Source organism: Corylus avellana, chromosome 4 (genome assembly GCF_965113065.1).
Source record: "Corylus avellana chromosome 4, dhCorAvel1.hap1.2, whole genome shotgun sequence".
Classification (NCBI taxonomy): Eukaryota; Viridiplantae; Streptophyta; class Magnoliopsida; order Fagales; family Betulaceae; genus Corylus; species Corylus avellana.
Genome location: NC_142493.1, coordinates 7,738,985 through 7,756,905, shown reverse-complemented (window position 1 = coordinate 7,756,905; position 17,921 = coordinate 7,738,985). Strand labels below are relative to the sequence as shown.

The 17,921-nt window shown below is 39.1% G+C and overlaps 1 protein-coding gene and 1 pseudogene across 12 annotated transcripts in view; one reads left to right on the top strand and one right to left on the bottom strand.

Annotated features, from left to right (window-relative positions):
• LOC132178529 (MADS-box protein JOINTLESS-like) overlaps positions 1-17,921 on the top strand; it is a 61,313-nt gene that overhangs the window by 36,833 nt on the left and 6,559 nt on the right. For all 12 annotated transcript variants that reach the window (XM_088515335.1, XM_088515334.1, XM_088515331.1 and 9 more), the window contains one exon: positions 10,002-10,080. In XM_088515335.1, the coding sequence (XP_088371461.1) occupies positions 10,002-10,080 (79 nt within the window). The remainder of the gene's footprint in view (positions 1-10,001; positions 10,081-17,921) is intronic.
• Positions 4,659-5,520, bottom strand: LOC148586236 (secreted RxLR effector protein 161 pseudogene; annotated as a pseudogene).

Sequence of the window (17,921 nt, the reverse complement as noted above, 5' to 3'; positions counted from 1 at the left end):
CCGGCGGTAAAATGGGTCTCGACCAAGGAAAACCAAAATCTAGATAGCCTTATCCCAGTTTGAGGTTGGGATATCCTTATCCCGAATACGCAACAACAAGCACCTGAAGCCAAACACCCAGCTTCGTCTGTGAAAACATCCGGAACCGCGCCGGAGACTGCCAGACCTTGCCGACGACAACCAACCCATGCCAGCGACACCCAGATTATGCCAAAAAACTCTCAACTACAACAAACAAACCTCTGGAGACTGCCAGACCTCGCCGACGACAACCAACCCGTGCCGACGACACCCAGATTGTGCCAAAAAACTCCCAACTACAATTCGGCCACCGCAGAGAGTATCAATCACCACAGATAGCACCGACCGACGACGCCAACTAACCATTGAAGACGACTTAAGACCCATGGAGATGACGGTGAGATCACAACATCAGTGATGGGGAACCTAGCACCATCTTCCACCACGGGCTTGAAGCCCAACACTTCAACTACCTTCAATCAGTAATAATATAAATGGGAGAGGAGAAAAGAATAGAACCGGGAAAAGAAATAAAAGAAAGAAAAAGATTTGGGAGCGAGAAAAACAAGATATCAGGAAAAGGTATAAACCCTAGGCTCTGATACCATGTTGAGAGGTTTGCATGAAGAAAGTTTAGAGAAAAGAGGAGGCTGTTCAATGATACGTAGCCTACCTCAAACATATTATTATATAGGCGTAAAGAATGCATAAATGACTAAATTACCCTCAAACCCTAATACATTCTTCTAAAATCCATTTTAGGAATGAGTTTCCTAACGTGAACCTTATCCAATAAGACGTGGCAATCCTAATCATATTAGGTTTTATTTTTCCAATCAAATTGGAGTTATGTCTTGTCTTGGTTTTAGGAGTTAAAATCTCCACTAGAAAATTATCAAATCAGTAATCCTAAACCATCTAGTAGATAAATAAGGTCACGATCTAAAAACGATAACAAGTCCTATTCCAAGAAGGATATGGTTTAGGTCTAGGGTTTCTTGAAAACCCTATACATGCTTTTCTAGGGGAGATCACACCCCTCCCCATACTCCGTCATATGGTGGTGTGACAGCCCCTTGCGGCTGACCCACCACCACCCCACCCACGGGTCTAGCATATGGCTAGTGGCTCGAATGAGTGCAACCACAAGTTGGACGGCTACTTTCTACATAAGTTGGACGGCTAGTTGCTACATAAGTCTTACATGGTGGTCGAACCACCATGCACCCAATTGTAGTTTGCATGAAAGGTTTAGAGAAAAGGAGGAGGCACGTTACTATCATGTAGCCTACTCACACATCTTAATATATAGGTTTTGAGAAATATAATAATGACAAAATATCCACTAAACCTAATCACTTTTCTTATACTACCCTTTAAGCTGGAGGATATATATCATATAAGTTCATCTTGGAAGAAACAAGCAAATTAAAAATACTCTAATCCTCCCTCTCATGCTAGAACAGCTTAGAGCACAAAAAACAAATACTTATATAAAATAAAAAATAAAAATGCATTAAACCAACCCTAATCAAGCTAAAATTCCATAAAAAGCTAGCATCAAATGAAAATTCACCAAAACTTCAATGCCGGCTGAAAACTTGCCGGAAAAGTGAAATAAGTAGCCGAATCTCGCTGCAAAACACCAAGGCCAGTTGAATCTCACTGCAAAACGTAAACCACTGCAAAACACCATGGCCAGTTGGATTTTGTTCCAAAACACCAAGAGTTGATTGGAACCTATCACAAAGACACCAAGGACAGTTAGATCTCGACAACCAACTACTACAACTAATTAATGATCAATACAACCAACAATTAATGATCAATACAACAAGCAACAATGTTGGATTGATCATCAATACAACCAACAAGAATAACTTGTAAACACTAATTTAGTCTACTTGAGCAATAAACCCAATGGTTTCTCCACGTAGCCCAATCGAGCGATAAACCACTTGAACCAACTAAGAAATCACTTGAACTGGTTGAAAAACGACTGTATCAGCTAAAAAACTATCTGAACCAATTAATAAATACCATGAATTAGCCAAAGAATGTACTAAACTAAAAGGAAAAACATTGAACTGGTTTGAATATGCTTTGAACTAGAAAGAAAAAGAAAAAGAAAAAGAAAAAGAAAATAAAAAATTAAAAAAAATAAAAAAAAGCCCCACTGAAATTGTCAAAATACATTGAACTAGCCAAAGAAGTTACAAAACCAATTGAAAATATGATAAACTCGCTAGAATGGAAAGCTTCATTTAACGCCCCCTAAACTTTCATCACTTTAGCAATTACCCTCCTCCCCCCTCCCCCCCACCCCCAAAGTTCCAAAATTTTCAATTTAGTGTATCGAATTTCCAATTTTTTGCAATGTCACCCTTCTATTAGGATTTCTTGTTAAATCCTGTCAAAATTTCCAAAATAACCCTATTTTTAGTATAATAAATAAAATAAAAAATTGCAAATATTTAAAGCATTGGTTAGGATTTAACAGAGTTTGCAAAAATACTTATGTCCGAATCTTTGCATTTTTTTAATAAAAAAAAGGGTATGTAGGGAATTTTGTCTAGATTTGACGGATGTGGAACATTGCAAAAAATTGGAATTTTGATATCCTAAATTGAGAGTTTTTGAACTTTGGGGAAGAGGAGTAATTTCAAAACAAGTGGAAATTCGAGAGAGTTTTGTGAAGTTTTCCCTAATTATAACTTAAGATTGTTTTTATCCAGGATAACAAACATTGACTAGCCACCAACCAAGAACTAAACATGGGTCTTTGTCTCCATTGGCACGCTAGAAGCTTGCCAGCGACAATTAGACACGTCGGGAATGGTCAAAACTCGTTGGCGAAAGTTTAACCAAAACCTAGTTGGCGAAAGTCTAACCAAAACCTAGTTGTGAAAGTTTAACCAACGCCTAGTTGTGAAAGTGTAACCAACGCCTAGTTGTGAAAGTTTAACCAAAAGGAACAAAACTCAAGACTACAAACAAAATGGTTTAGACAATGACCCTAAACACGCTTTGATACCACACTCTATTATGTAGCCTACCTCATACATCTTATTATTTTGAGCAATATAACAATGACCAAAATACCCACAAACCCTAATAACTCTCACAAATGCTAATAACTCTTCTTACATGTCCAAACACCAGAAGATCCAATTCTTTGTGTTCAAGAATCCTGTAATATCAAATTTTGAATAAAGACAACATCAAAAGACTACATGCAAACATCAAAGGTATGTTTCAATTGAAGAACATGAACAAGAACATGTTGAATCCATCAAGAACATACCATAGTCATGTCATATGCTGATTTAATCATGTTATAACCACATTCCACAACCAATCAAACAACCTTTCTTTGTCAATCAAACAAAATTAAAACATTAGACATGATTTCATGTTGGAATAAATTAAAGCAACCTTAACACTAAAAGAATTACTTGAAGCCATGTCAAGAACCATTCAATAACGTGAATCTCATGTCAATATCATGTTAATACAATTCTAAACATGCTAATCAATTAAAAGAATGAACGTTCGTCATCAACAAAGCAAACAAGAATTGATAACATGAAAAATAGTTGCTAGAAAAAATTCCAACAACCTTGTTTTAATGCAATTATATGAAACATCATTCAAGCAAGAAACCAGCCTTATGTAATGATCAAATCAAGGTTTTAATATGTTTCCAAATATCCCAAAGGACCAAGAATCATGAGAAAGAAACACAAAGCTTGCTGGAAAACATTCTAGCAAGCACTATAGTGATCATATATCACTAGTTATAACGCTCCAGTGAAATCAATTAACTAGTAATTGGCTCCATGGTTCGCCTCTCAGGCTTATTCCACAAGGAACAAAATTCAAAGAGTTTGCAGCAGAAGACTTTTCACTTATAAACTGACATAGCTATAATCTAAACCCACAATCAATCAAACAACCAGAGTAAATCTAAAACATCACATAGATAAGTCTCTAAATGTTGCAATCAAAGACCAATTACCAAAATAGTTACAAACCAAGTCTAACTACCTTAAACATAATTAAAGCCTACATTTAACAAGATAAAGCATAAAGATTATCTTAATCATGTCCCGGTAGATGCCTTCATCAACATCCCACATGTACTTGAGCCACACAGAGTCTAAATCCTCAAAAATGATGTGGATCAAGTCCTCCACAATAACCTGATGCTTCTCGAGATCCATCTTTAGCTAAACTATCTATAACAATAGAGATATATATTGGTGGAAAAGATACAAGAGTAATTCCAACGACTTAGTGAGTATAAATGCACATAATGTACCTATCATTAGATGGTGAACTAAGTTATTTAAAAATCACATTCAATATTACGGGGTTACAGTTCAAAATATGATCATGAATGCAATACAGATATAGTACATGTTGTAATAAGAGAATTATGTCATAGTTCAACTCAATATAGTCTATCCAAGCCCTTAACCCTTTTCATAGGGTTGGTATTGCCTCAAGGAACCTGTTGAGAGGTTTTTATGAATAAAGTATAGAGAAAAGAGGAGGTTGTTCAAAGATACGTAGCCTACCTCAAACATATTATATATAAGCTTAGAGAATACATAAATGACCAAATTCCCCTCAAACCCTAATACATTCTTCTAACACTCCCCCTCAAGCTGGAGCATATATATCATATAAGCCCAGCTTGGAACAAATAAACTCTAACCGGTTACGACATAAAGACTTTGTAAACATATCAGCTAATTGGTCTCCAGATTTCACAAATACTGTAGATATGTCTCCATTGAGTATCTTGTCTCGGATGAAATGACAATCAACCTCAATGTGTTTAGTCCTTTCATGAAAAATCGGGTTAGATGCAATATGTATGGCAGCCTGGTTATCACAAGATAATGGGATAGGAGTAGTAGTCGAGAAGCCAATCTCCTGAAGGAAATGTTGTAACCATGTCAACTCAGTAGTCGAATGAGCCATTGCCCTGTACTCTGCTTCAGCACTAGATCGTGCCACCACAGTCTGTTTCTTACTCTTCCAAGTTACAAGATTACCACCAAAGAATGTGCAATACCCTGTAGTAGACCGTCTATCTGAAGGAGAACCTGCCCAATCTGCATCAGTAAAACCTTCTACCCTAAGATGTCCATTTGGTCTATACAATATTCCTAGACCAGGTTGTCTCTTTACATAACGAATAATCCGAGTAACAGCTTCCCAATGTGAAACCCGAGGAGCCTCCAAGAATTGACTGACAACACTAACGGCATATGAAATATCTAGCCTGGTGATAGTAAGATAGTTCAACTTCCCAACTAGACGACGGTATCTGCCGGGATCTTCAAATAATTCACCTTCATCCTTTAGTAATTTCTTATTTGGATCCATTGGAACATCAACTGGTCGAGAACCCAAAAGACCTGTCTCTTCTAATAAGTCAAGTGCATACTTTCTCTGGGACAAGTTGATACCTGTTCGAGATCTACCAACTTCAATGCCTAGAAAATATCGAAGTTTGCCCTAATCCTTTGTATGAAATTGATCCTATAGGAATTGTTTTAATCGGGCAATGCCTCTTGAATCATCCCCAGTAATGACAATGTCATCTACATAGACCACAAGGAGAATATAGCCAGCACTAGTATGTAAGTGGAATACTGAATGATCTGTCTGACATCTTTGCAGACCAAACTTCAGTACCGCTTCAGAGAACTTTCCAAACCATGCCCGCGGTGATTGCTTGAGACCATACAATGCCTTTCTTAATTTACAGACATAGCCTTGAGACTCCCCCTGAGCGACAAACCCAGGTGGTTGCTCCATATAAACTTCCTCACTCAAATCCCCATGGAGAAAGGCATTTTTGACATCCAATTGGAACAAGGGCCAATCAAGATTAGTAGCCATGGAAATAAGAACACGAATAGATGAAATTTTGGCTACAGGAGAAAAAGTGTCATCATAATCAATACCATACGTTTGCGTATAGCCCTTAGCAACCAACCGAGCTTTCAATCTTTCAACCGAACCATCAGGATGAAACTTAACTGTGTAGACCCATTTGCAACCCACAGTTTTCTTATTAGGTGGTAAGGGAACAAGCTCCCATGTCCCATTGTGATGCAAGGCCTTCATTTCCAATTCCATAGCTTGCCTCCAACCAGAGTCAGATATTGCAGCCTGCACTGTCTTAGGAATAGAAACAGTAGAGAGATGGGAAATAAAGCAAGAAAGTGTAGGAGATAAAGAACGAGTGGAGACAAACTGACTAATAGGATGTTGGGTAGTGCAAGAACGTGTACCTTTCCGTAGGGCAATAGGCAAGTGGTCGGATGGGTTTGGAGGCAGCGGATCTGGAGACGATAAGGATGATGATGGCGGTGCAGGAGCTGATGGTCGAAGTCGGCGTTGATAAACTTGGAGTGGAGCAGGTTGGCGGTGAGGTAGCGAGACCGGAGGAGAAGGAGAGACCGGCACAGAGAGAAGAGGAATAGGCAGCGGAAGAGACTCGACATCAGGCTCAAGGGAAGAGTCACCCAAAGAGGTAGTAGCAGGAAAATAGGGGAGAGACTCAACAAATGTGATATCGGCACTAGTGAAGTAGCGTCGAAGAACAGGACTATAGCAACGGTATCCCTTTTGGGTTGTGGAATACCCAAGGAAGACACATTTAGTAGCACGAGGGTCAAGCTTATCAAATCCGGGACCCAAATTATGAACATAGCAAACACACCCAAAAACCTTCAATGGCAAGGAGAACGGGGAGGAAGAAGGATATAAAAGAGAATGAGGAGAGGTACCATCTAAGACCGAGGAGGACATCCTATTAATTAAATAACAAGCGGTGAGGACAGCATCACTCCAAAATTGTTTGGGAACATGCATATGAATTAAGAGACAACGTGCGATTTCTAATAAATGATGATTTTTGCGTTTAGCCACACCATTTTGTTGTGGAGTGTGAGCACAGGATGTTTGATGGATAATGCCTTTATCAGACAAATAAGAGGCAAACGAATGAGATGTATATTCTTTAGCATTATCCGAACGCAAAATACGGATTTTCTGAGCAAATTGAGTCTTAATCATATTGCGAAAAAGTTGGAAAATAGAAAATAACTCTGAACGATTTTTCATTAAAAATAACCATGTCATACGGGAAAAATCATCCACAAAGGTCACAAAATAGTAGAATTTATTGGCTACGATATTAATTGGACCCCATACATCAGAATGAACTAACTCAAAAGCACTAGAAACCCTACTAACAACACGGGACGGAAACGAGACACGATGATGCTTACTAAGCTGACAAGCTTCGCAAGGCACAGACGTCTCATGACGAAGACTGGGAACTTGATGCTTCAATGTAGAAAGGGAAGGATGACCAAGACGACAATGCCACTGAAGAGCGGAGGCCGACGACTGCAACGCATGAGAGGAAATTGTAGGTGCTAGATCGAGATAATATAGGCCATCAACTTCATGCCCCATACCAATCATCCTCCTCATCTTGAGATCCTGAAAAATGCATAGAGAAGGATAAAAACTAACTGAACAGTTAAGGGATTTTGTGATTTGACTAATAGATAACAAATTAAAAGGAAAGCCAGGAACATGTAAAACAGATAACAACTCAATGTCAGGACTGAGATGGGTAGTGCCTGAGCCGACCACTTTGGATAGGGAACCATTAGCTAGGGTGACACTTCTAGGTGATGCAACCAGAAACCGGATAGCCTTATATCGGTTTAAGGTTGGGATATCCTTATCCCGAATACGCGACAGCAGGCACCTGGAGCCAAACACCCAATCTTCGTCTGTGAAAACCGCCGGAACCACGCCGGAGACTGCTAGACGTCGCCGGAACTGCGCCAGAGACAGCCAGACCTCGCCGACGACAACCAACCCGTGCCGGCGACACCCAGATCGTGCCGAAAAACAACCAACGACGACAAACACACCTCCGGAGACTGCCAGACGCCGGCGACAACCAACCCTTGCCCAGATCGTGCCGGAAAAACAACCAACTACAATCTCCGGCCACCGCAGAGAGTGGTAATCACCACAGACAGCACCGACCAACGACTCCAACCAATCATCGACGACGACTTAAGGCCCACGGAGATGACAGCGGTTCATACCATCGGCGATGGGGAACCTAGCGCCATCTTCCACCACGGGCTTGAAGCCCAGCACTTCAACTACCTTCGATCAGTAGCAATATAAATGGGAGAGGAGAAAAGAAGAGAACCGGGGGGAAAAAAAAAACGATTAAAATAAAAGAAAGAAAAAGATTTGGGAGAGAAGAACAAGATGTCAGGAAAAGGTATAAACCCTAGGCTCTGATACCATGTTGAGAGGTTTTTATGAATAAAGTATAGAGAAAAGAGGAGGCTGTTCAAAGATACGTAGCCTACCTCAAACATATTATATATAAGCTTAGAGAATACATAAATGACCAAATTGCCCTCAAACCCTAATACATTCTTCTAACAGAACCTATAATGCAATATCAGTGCCTCGTATATCATAATCATATCGTCCGCTCACTAGCTGTAACACTCCTGTCCTGTATTGGGAAGATGAGAAGCCTACATAAAGTAGGTCGTTTATAAAAATAATCATAGGTGGTAAGTCCCACATTGCCTAGTTAGTAGGTGAACTGGGCTTTATAATGAATTCTAGGGAAGCAAAAAATTGACTAGACCCTTTTGGGGTAATAGCGTAAATGTGGCTAGCGCTTTTTCCTGGGCCGTTACAAGTAGTTTCAGAGCCACCTAGTAACGCCAAGTCATATGGTACTGGAGCACTGCATGACGTGGCCCTGATGAGAACGTCAAGAATTTAAGAGGGGGAGTTTATAACACCTCAGTCCCATATTGAGAAGATGAGAAAAAGCCCACATAGAGTGGGTGGTTTATAAAGATAGTCATGGGTGCTAAGTCTCACATTGCCTAGTTCCTATGTGAAACTGGGCTTTATAATGAATTCTAGGGAAGCTCCAAATTGACTAGTCCTTTTGGGGTAATAGCGCAGATGTGGCTAGCGCTTTTCCTTGGGTCATTACACTAGTAGCCCGACCAAGTCTAACTTCGGGTGGCTCACTCTGCTAATGATGTTCGTCCATTGTAACTACTATACAAACATGGTTGCACCAGTCACAAACAACCATTGGATCGAAGACCAAACATAACCAATAAACATATTTTTGTCCATGGGGCTAACCCTTATAATTTTAGTAAGCCCTTGGCCGTTATCCCGCATGTACCGGTGTATCATGTGATTTCATTCTTTGTCTTTTACATGCATGATTTTACAAATCTCATCATTTTTATTATCTTGTTCAATTAGTATATGTTTTCATAAAATAGAGTTTCTAGTAGTTCAAAATGTATTTAATGAGAGTTGTAAACATGTATATTTGATATACATTTAATTTTAGTAGCTCCTACCTAAAATACTCTCGCCAGTGATTGATAAGTAATGTTGTATATGTCACAACGAATTATGACTTAGATCTTCTATGTGATAATCTCATTAACACACATAAACCATATTCAATGTACGTAAATTAGTGAATACATGTGCATAAATATCACACACATGTACATAATGATATGCCTAATTTTCTAATAAATTTCATAAAATAAACCACTTTATTAATAATTTGAAAATGTCATACAAAAAGAAATTGGCTTTTAGGCATTATACTTAACAACAGTTAGCTTGGAAATAGCAACAAATATGTCAATATGAGATGTACTTCTTCTATCACCAGCCCGAAGTTTCTTATCTATTATCTTTGACAAAAAAAAAAAAAAAAAAAAAATCTCTCATGTGAAAAATTAATTATATTAAATTTTAACAAAATTTAGTATTTCTTAGAAGTTCTTCATCTCTACTTTCATGTTATTCTAAGAAAAACAAAGAAGGAAGGAACTGAATCACTATTCATTTCTTGTTTGAAGTGTGCCGCAGGTAATTGACAGGAAAAATCTGCAATCAATGAAACTCGACAAAATCGACCAACCATCTTTGGAGCTACAGGTTAAATATATACTTTTTAGCGAGTAAATAATGCCCCTTTTGATATTAACTAGGATGGAATGACCATTATCATGTTTCTTAAGATAAGTGAATAAATATTTTAAAGGTGAAAAGATTTCAAACCTTTTGTTTTTTTTTCTGATGAATTAGTAGGAAAAAAAATGGCAGGAAAAAACTCATAGAATAAAAGGCAAGAGGGCAAAATCAAGGAATCCCCAACCAACCTTTACCAACAAGATGGTCACAAGCTCCTGAAAAATGCAAATGGCCAGAACGACAACATACAATTACTAGAGGATACAAACTGACTGATAGGATGTTTAGTAGTGCAAGAACGTGTACCTTTCCATAGGGCAATAGGCAAGGAATCAGATGAAGGTGACAGCGGATCCGAAGACTGGAGGAAGATGGTGGAGGTGCAGGAGCTGATGGGCTCAACCGACGTGTATAAACCTAGAGAGGAGCAAGTGAGCTTGGAGGCAACACGACACTCAAAGAGATATGGAACAGGCAGCGGAACAGACGTCACACCGGGCTCAAGGGTAGACGTGTCGAAAGACACATCAACACGAAAATAGGAAAGAGACTCAACAAATGTGACATCACCACTAGTAAAGTAGCGGCGAAGAACACGACTATAACAACGATATCCTTTCTGAGTTGCGGAATAACCAAGAATACACATTTAGTAGATCGAGTATGAAGTTATCATTACCAAGACCCAATTATGAACATAGCAAACATACCCAAAAACCTTTAGTGGTAAGGCAAACGGGGGTGAAGAATAGTATAAGAGAAAACTAGGAGAAGCACCATCTAAGAATGAGGAGGGCATCCGATTAATGACATAACAAACAGTGAAAACAGCGTCACTCCAAGAATGTTTGGGGACATGCATATGAAATAAAAGACACCATGCAACATCCAATAAATAACGATTCTTGCATTCAACCACGACATTTTCTTGTGGAGTGTGAGCACACAATATTTGCTGGATAATGCCTTTATTAAACAAATAATAGGCTAAAGAACTAGATGTGTATTTTTTGGTATCATCAGAACGTATAATATGGATTTTCTGAGTAAATTTAGTCTTAATCATATTACGAAAAATTTGGAAGAAAGAAAATAACTCTAAACGATTTTTCATTGAAAATAACCAAGTCATACAAGAAAAATCATCCACAAAGGTCACAAAATAATGAAATTTATTGGACGCGATATTCATAGGACCCCAAACATCAAAATGAACTAACTCAAAAGGATATGAAACCGACTAACAACTCTTGACGAAATAGAAACACAATGGTGCTTACCAAGACACGGACAACTCATGACTAAGACTTGGGAATTGATGCTTCAACATAGGAAGGGATGGATGACCAAGACGACAGTGCCATTGAAGAGCTGAGGTTGACGACTGTAAAGCACAAGGGGGAAATGAGGGTGCGAGATCCAGATAATACAAGCCACCAACTTCATGTCCTATACCAATCATCTTTCGCATCTTGAGATCCTGAAAAATGCACAAAGAAGGGTAAAAACTAACAGAACAATTAAGAGCTTTGGCAATTTTGCTAGTGGATAATAAATTGAAAGGAAAACTAAAAACATGTAGAACAAACAACACTTTAATATCTGGACTTAGATGTGTTTGGCCAAAGCCGGCTATGGTGGAGAGGGAACCATTAACTAGGGTGACATTGTGGGGTCTATCAACAGGATGATAATCAAAGAGAGAAGTAGACGAACCAGTCATATGTTCGTTGGCGCCAGAATCAATAATCCAGGGGTCGCGAGTGGAAGATAAAAGACAGTGAGATGCAATACCTGACTGAGCAAAAGTAGCAGTGGAAGTGGAAGTGACCCGCTTATGAGCCAAAAACTAAGCATACTCATCTTTCGGAATGGAGATGCGATCATAATCTGGAGTAGGACTTGAACTAGCAGGTGGTCTAGAAATAGCGGAAGAATCCTCCATAGAAAAAGCCTTATTGGCAAAACCACATGGTTTGCTGTGTAAATCCCTACAAAATCCACAGAATGATTATTACGACCACAATGAGTACATTTGTGAGGCTCACGACTACCAGTTCGACCACTGCCTCGAGACACCTCGACCGCCACTTCTGCCACGATAACTACCTGAGCTGCCACGGGTACTAACAAAAGCAGTGCGCTCACCAATACGCTCATAACTCAACTGAGAGCCATGATCAGAAATAGTAGCACGCTGAATCTGAGAAAAAACCTAAGTAAATTAGGGGAGGTTAGAACCACCCAAAATCTGCACATGAACCGACTCGAACTCGGGTTTCAGGCCAAGAAGAAACTGAACCACATCCACATCTTGACGTTGCTTTTCCATTTTCTGCACGTCTGTCGAGAGCAGTTGGTACAAGTTCGCCACAACTTGATTGTAGTACTCATCCACAATCTAAGCACCTTGTTCAATCCCAAAATATTGTTTACACACCTCATGATATTTCAAGTACCAAAATACATATGACTGAGATGATCCCAAATATCCTTGGTTATAGGGAAATAGATGCATGAGGATCCAATGTGAGACTCAATACTGTTAAACACAAGAGAGATAATTTGATTATCTTCTTGTTTCCAATGGCTAGGAGTAGTGCTTGTCAGCATACCCGAGGTCAAGTGAGTAAACAAGCAGTTACCTTACAGAAAAACTTCAACAGACCATGCCCAATAAATATAATTCTTTCCATTGAGCTTCATATGAGTCATTGGAGCATTAACTAAGGGAGTCTCAAGTTTAGTGTCCATAATCTCAACAACAAAGAAGCCAAGGACTCCACCACAACAATACAACAAATAAGTAACCTTAACAACCACTCAAAATAATGAGAAACCCAAGGCAACCATGCTGGAAAAAAGGGCAAAACTATCTCAAACCAACACAAATCAGCAAAATAATGATAAGGAGAGAGGAACCAGTAAAAATACGGTTGAAAAAACAAAGGGAACCATCGCCGGAGCTTCGCCGGAGAAAGATCAAACTCGCCGAAGACAAGCAGATCACACAAGCAATGCCAAAACCAGGAGCCACAGAAGCAATCCACTACCACAAATCAACTTTTTCAACAAGAACCTTTGCCGGAGACAGGCAGGCCACATCGGCAATACCAAAACCAGAAACCACAGAAGGAATCGACAACCACAGATCAACTTTTCAACAACAACTCAACATGCCACCGAAGCAAACTTTTCTACAATGACCACTGCAACTCGCTAGTCACCTTATACATCACCAACCACCACAGACAATGCCGACGACCACACCTATACACCTGACTAAAAAAAAAAAAAAAAAATTCTTTAAGGAAGAACATGCACCCCAACAGCCACGATACCGCCTGTTACACCCCAACGGCTGATGATGAGAAACTTGACGGCAACAATGACGACGATATCACACCCCTGATGATAGTGATATCGGTGCCATCTATCCCCATTCATGGGCATGAAGCCCAATTTTCAGAATGCCACAATTAGTAGAACAAATCAGAGAGAAAAGAAAAGAAGAAGAAAAAAATAGTGAAGGATAGGGTATTGATAATCAAATGCAGTCAAGAGGATGAGAGTTGTTATGGCTCTGATGCCATGTTAGAGGGGTTTAGGGTTTGCATGTAGAGAAAATGAAGAAGTGGCTATGTTTCACGTAGCCTCTCTCCTCTCATACTGCATATACATATAATGTAACGTAAAGTACAAAGACCAAAATACCCATATAACATATTAACCCTAATACACTCTTCTAATACCATAAGCCCTCCAAGTCCTTGGCAACCCCAAAATAAAATTCATGCTCACATTAGTCCAAGGCTAATTAGGAATTGGAAGCAAAGTGTACAATTCTACAGTAGAAGCAGTACCTTTCAACACCTTGCAAAATCTAACACTCATCAACAAATCTAGCAACCTTTTTCCTCATGCTAGGCCAATAATACTAATTTGACACAAGTTTCAGAGTCTTGTCAAGTCCAACATGGCTTTCATTGTGCAACTCTTGGATGATCTTCAAGCAAAGACTACCCTTTGGAACACAACTAATTTCCCTTGAATAGAAAATCATCATGCATGACATAATCATCTTGTTGTCTTGCTGCCATATCATTCACAATAGGACCAATATGGGTCAATGGATAAACTATGAATGAATCAAACGCAAGTAACTTAGCTCGCAGAGTGACCAATAAAGATGCCTTCCTGCTAAGCAAGTCTGCATCTTTGTTCAAAGCGTCATATTTTTCCTTGATAACAAAGGATAACTACCGAATATATGCCACCCAAAGTGCATGTCAAGATGAGAGTTTACCTTAACAATGTATGCGTTTCAAAGCCTCATGATCTAAATACAGGATGAACTCATTATATGCCAAATAAGAACTCCAATGCTTCAAGGCTTGGACCACTACGTAGAACTCCACGTCATAGGTACTATAATTTTTTCAGAGCCACATAATTTCTCACTGAAATAAGCCACATGACTATTGCTCTAGCTAAGAAAAGCCCCAATTTTATCCTTGGAAGTAAGCAGAAAATGTTACTCAAATGTCTGAGAAAAATCTAGTAAAGCAAGTACAAGAGTGACAGTCAACTTTTACTTGATTAACTCAAATCCCGATGTCGCCTCAACTGTCCACGAGAACTTTCTAGCTTTCATACAATTAGTGATCGGCGCCATAATAGTGCTGAAATTAGGAATGACATGTTGATAGAAAAACACCAACCCATGAAAATTGTGCACCTTATGCACGGAACTCAATAATGACGATCGCTTGACAGCTGCCACCATTGGCTTATCCATTCAATGTCTCCTTATGACACCACATAACCCAAGAACAAAACAAATTCTGTTATAAACGAACACTTGGCTTTGGCAACAAATAATTTTTCCACTTAGAAGATTGTGACCATTTCTCACAAATGCAAAAGATGCACGTCAATGAGAGCACTATAAATCAAAATATCATCAAAATAAACCACAATGAACCTAACAATGAATGGACAAAAGATCTGGTTCATTACACACATGAAAGTGCTAGGGGGGTTAGACAACCTAAATGGCAAATGGCATTACAAACAACTCATATAATCCCTCACAAGTCTTAAACATCATTTTCTACTTATTACATGGACAAATACGAATATGATGAAACCCAATCTTCAAATGGAACTTTGTAAACACAACGGCACCACACAACTAATCCAAGAAGTCATCCAACTAAGGTATAAGAAATATGTATCCATACACATCATCTATAACCCATCGTTATTTAGCGTAAGCAAAGCTGACACAGCATAGAGTAAGACTCTCCCTAATATGGTCTTTAGACAACAAGGCCTCCGCCTAACACCATGTTCCTTAGGGCTCTTGCAGTAATTTGGATTATTAGGCAGACTAGACCCAGACACCGAATCAATATGATGTTGTATATCCCTAAAAGGTGGCAACCCCATAGGAAACTTACCAGCAAACTCATCCAACAAACATCTTACACACATCCATAGTGACCACTTCACATCATACCCTATTCGTATATTTTGACCCAATAGAAAAGGCACTAAGCAACGTTTAGAGACAATTACGTCATTTTTTTCTTAAGCTAAGTCAATCTATAGGGACTAGAATGCTTCTGTCTCCAAACCCCAATTTCTAAATAGCCTCCTAAAAAATCACATTCTCATAGCTCCCTAAGTCAACTAGAAACCTGCACACCTTACCCTCAATAGTACAAGTAGTCTAGAAGATAATATTGCGGTGCTAGTCATCCTTCTTAGACTTGCAAGGTACAAAACACATTGTTCTCACAACTAACAAAGGACTCTCATCTGCTTGGACAAGTACCTCCTCACATTCTTTCCTAAAATCATAAGTAGGCCTTTGTTTAGTATCAACCAAATTATCATCAATAGGCTACTCAAATTCAATAAATAACCATTTACCATAGTAGACACCTTTCCTACAATCAACCATCCTATGTCCAAGCTCACCATATTTAAAACAACGTGGTTGGGCATTAGTTGAAGCCGCTCTATTAGGTTGAACAATCACTTGCCCCCTATTCTGTGCTGGTGGTGCAACAACGTTGCAATTAGTCGTTGTAGGGTCCGTGCAACTTCTTCCTCTACTATTCCATTCTACTATACTCAATGGTCTTCAAGACAAAGTTTTCTCCAAACGCAGAGCCCTTTGATGGGCCTTAGAGTGTCTCGATTAAAACAATGGACAATGGCAATCCATGAAGACGACAGACGTCTGAAAGTATAATTGAGCCACATTGACCACATCAAAAGTCTTCTTGCAAGCAATAAACTAGGACATCTTGGAAAACTGATTAACCACAACAAAGACAAAATCATTACCTTATTGTATCCTCGGCAACCCAAAATCGAAATTCATGCTCACGTTAGTTCACGTCTAATCCAAAATTGCAAGTAGCATATATGACCCAACATTAGTGGTTGTACAGTTGTACCCTTAGACACTTGGCAAATCTGGCATCCTTCCACAAACTTCGCTATCTCCTTCTACATGCTAGGCCAATAAAATTGATCCACTAATTTCAATGTCTTGTCATATCATGTAGCCTTCATTATGTAGTTCTTGAATAATCTTCGAGCAAAGATTGCCCTATGGAACACACAACTGATTTCCTTTGAAAGAAACCCATCTTGTAGGACATGATCATCCTGATGTCCTGCTGCCACATCACTCACAATTGGACCAAAATACAGGCCTATAGATAAAGAGTCTTTAAACAAGTAAAACCCAAGTAACGTACGTAGTCCTCATAGTAGTTAGCAAAGTTGCCTTCCAGCTAAGTGTATCTACAACTTTATTCAAAGCGCCAAATTTATGCTTGATAACAAAGGAGAATGGTTGAATATCTGCTGCCTAACTAGCATGTCTGAACAATAACTTATCTTGGCTCTAAAGATTCTTCAAAGCTTCATGGTTCGAGTACAAGATAAACTAGTTATATGCCAAGTAGGAACTCCAAAGCTTTAAGTGTTAGGACTCCACATCATAAGTGTTATAGTTAATCTTTGACCCACTCAACTTCTCACTAAAATAAGTCACCGACCTCCCACCTTGACTTAGAACTACTCCAATCCCAACATTTGAAGCATCACAATGCAACTCAAACAATGGTGAAAAGTCTAGTTATGTAAGAATAGGAACATTGGTCAACTTCTCCTTGATTACTTCAAATGTTATAGTTGCCTCATCATTCCAAGAGATTTTTTTCAGTTTTCATGCAATCTGTGATTGGTGCCATGATAGTGTTAAGTTATGAATGAAGTGCCAATAAAACAACGCCAACCCATGGAAACTCCACACCTCATGCAATGTACTAGGTAATGGCCATTGAGCACCTGACACAAATGCTGAAGATTCACATCAATGTCATCACTATAAATAATAATTTCATCAAAGTATACCACGACATACCTACCAATGAATATGCGGAAAATCTCATTCATCACCTTCATAAATGTGCTCTGGGCATTAAACAACCCGAACAACATTATCAACCATTCATACAACCCCTCATGCATCATAATGTTGTCTTCCATTCATCACTAGGTTGAATCCAAATTTGATCATATTTGTTCTTTAAGTCCAGCTTGGTAAACACCTAAGCACCACTCAATTGATCGAAAAAATCATCCAACTGAGGAATAGAAACCTTATACCTTACTGTGATTTTGTTGATGGCTCAGCTATCTACACATCCTCCAAGGCCCATCCTTCTTGGTTGTGAGTAAAACTGCCATAGCACATGAGCTAAGACTCTCCTCAATATGAC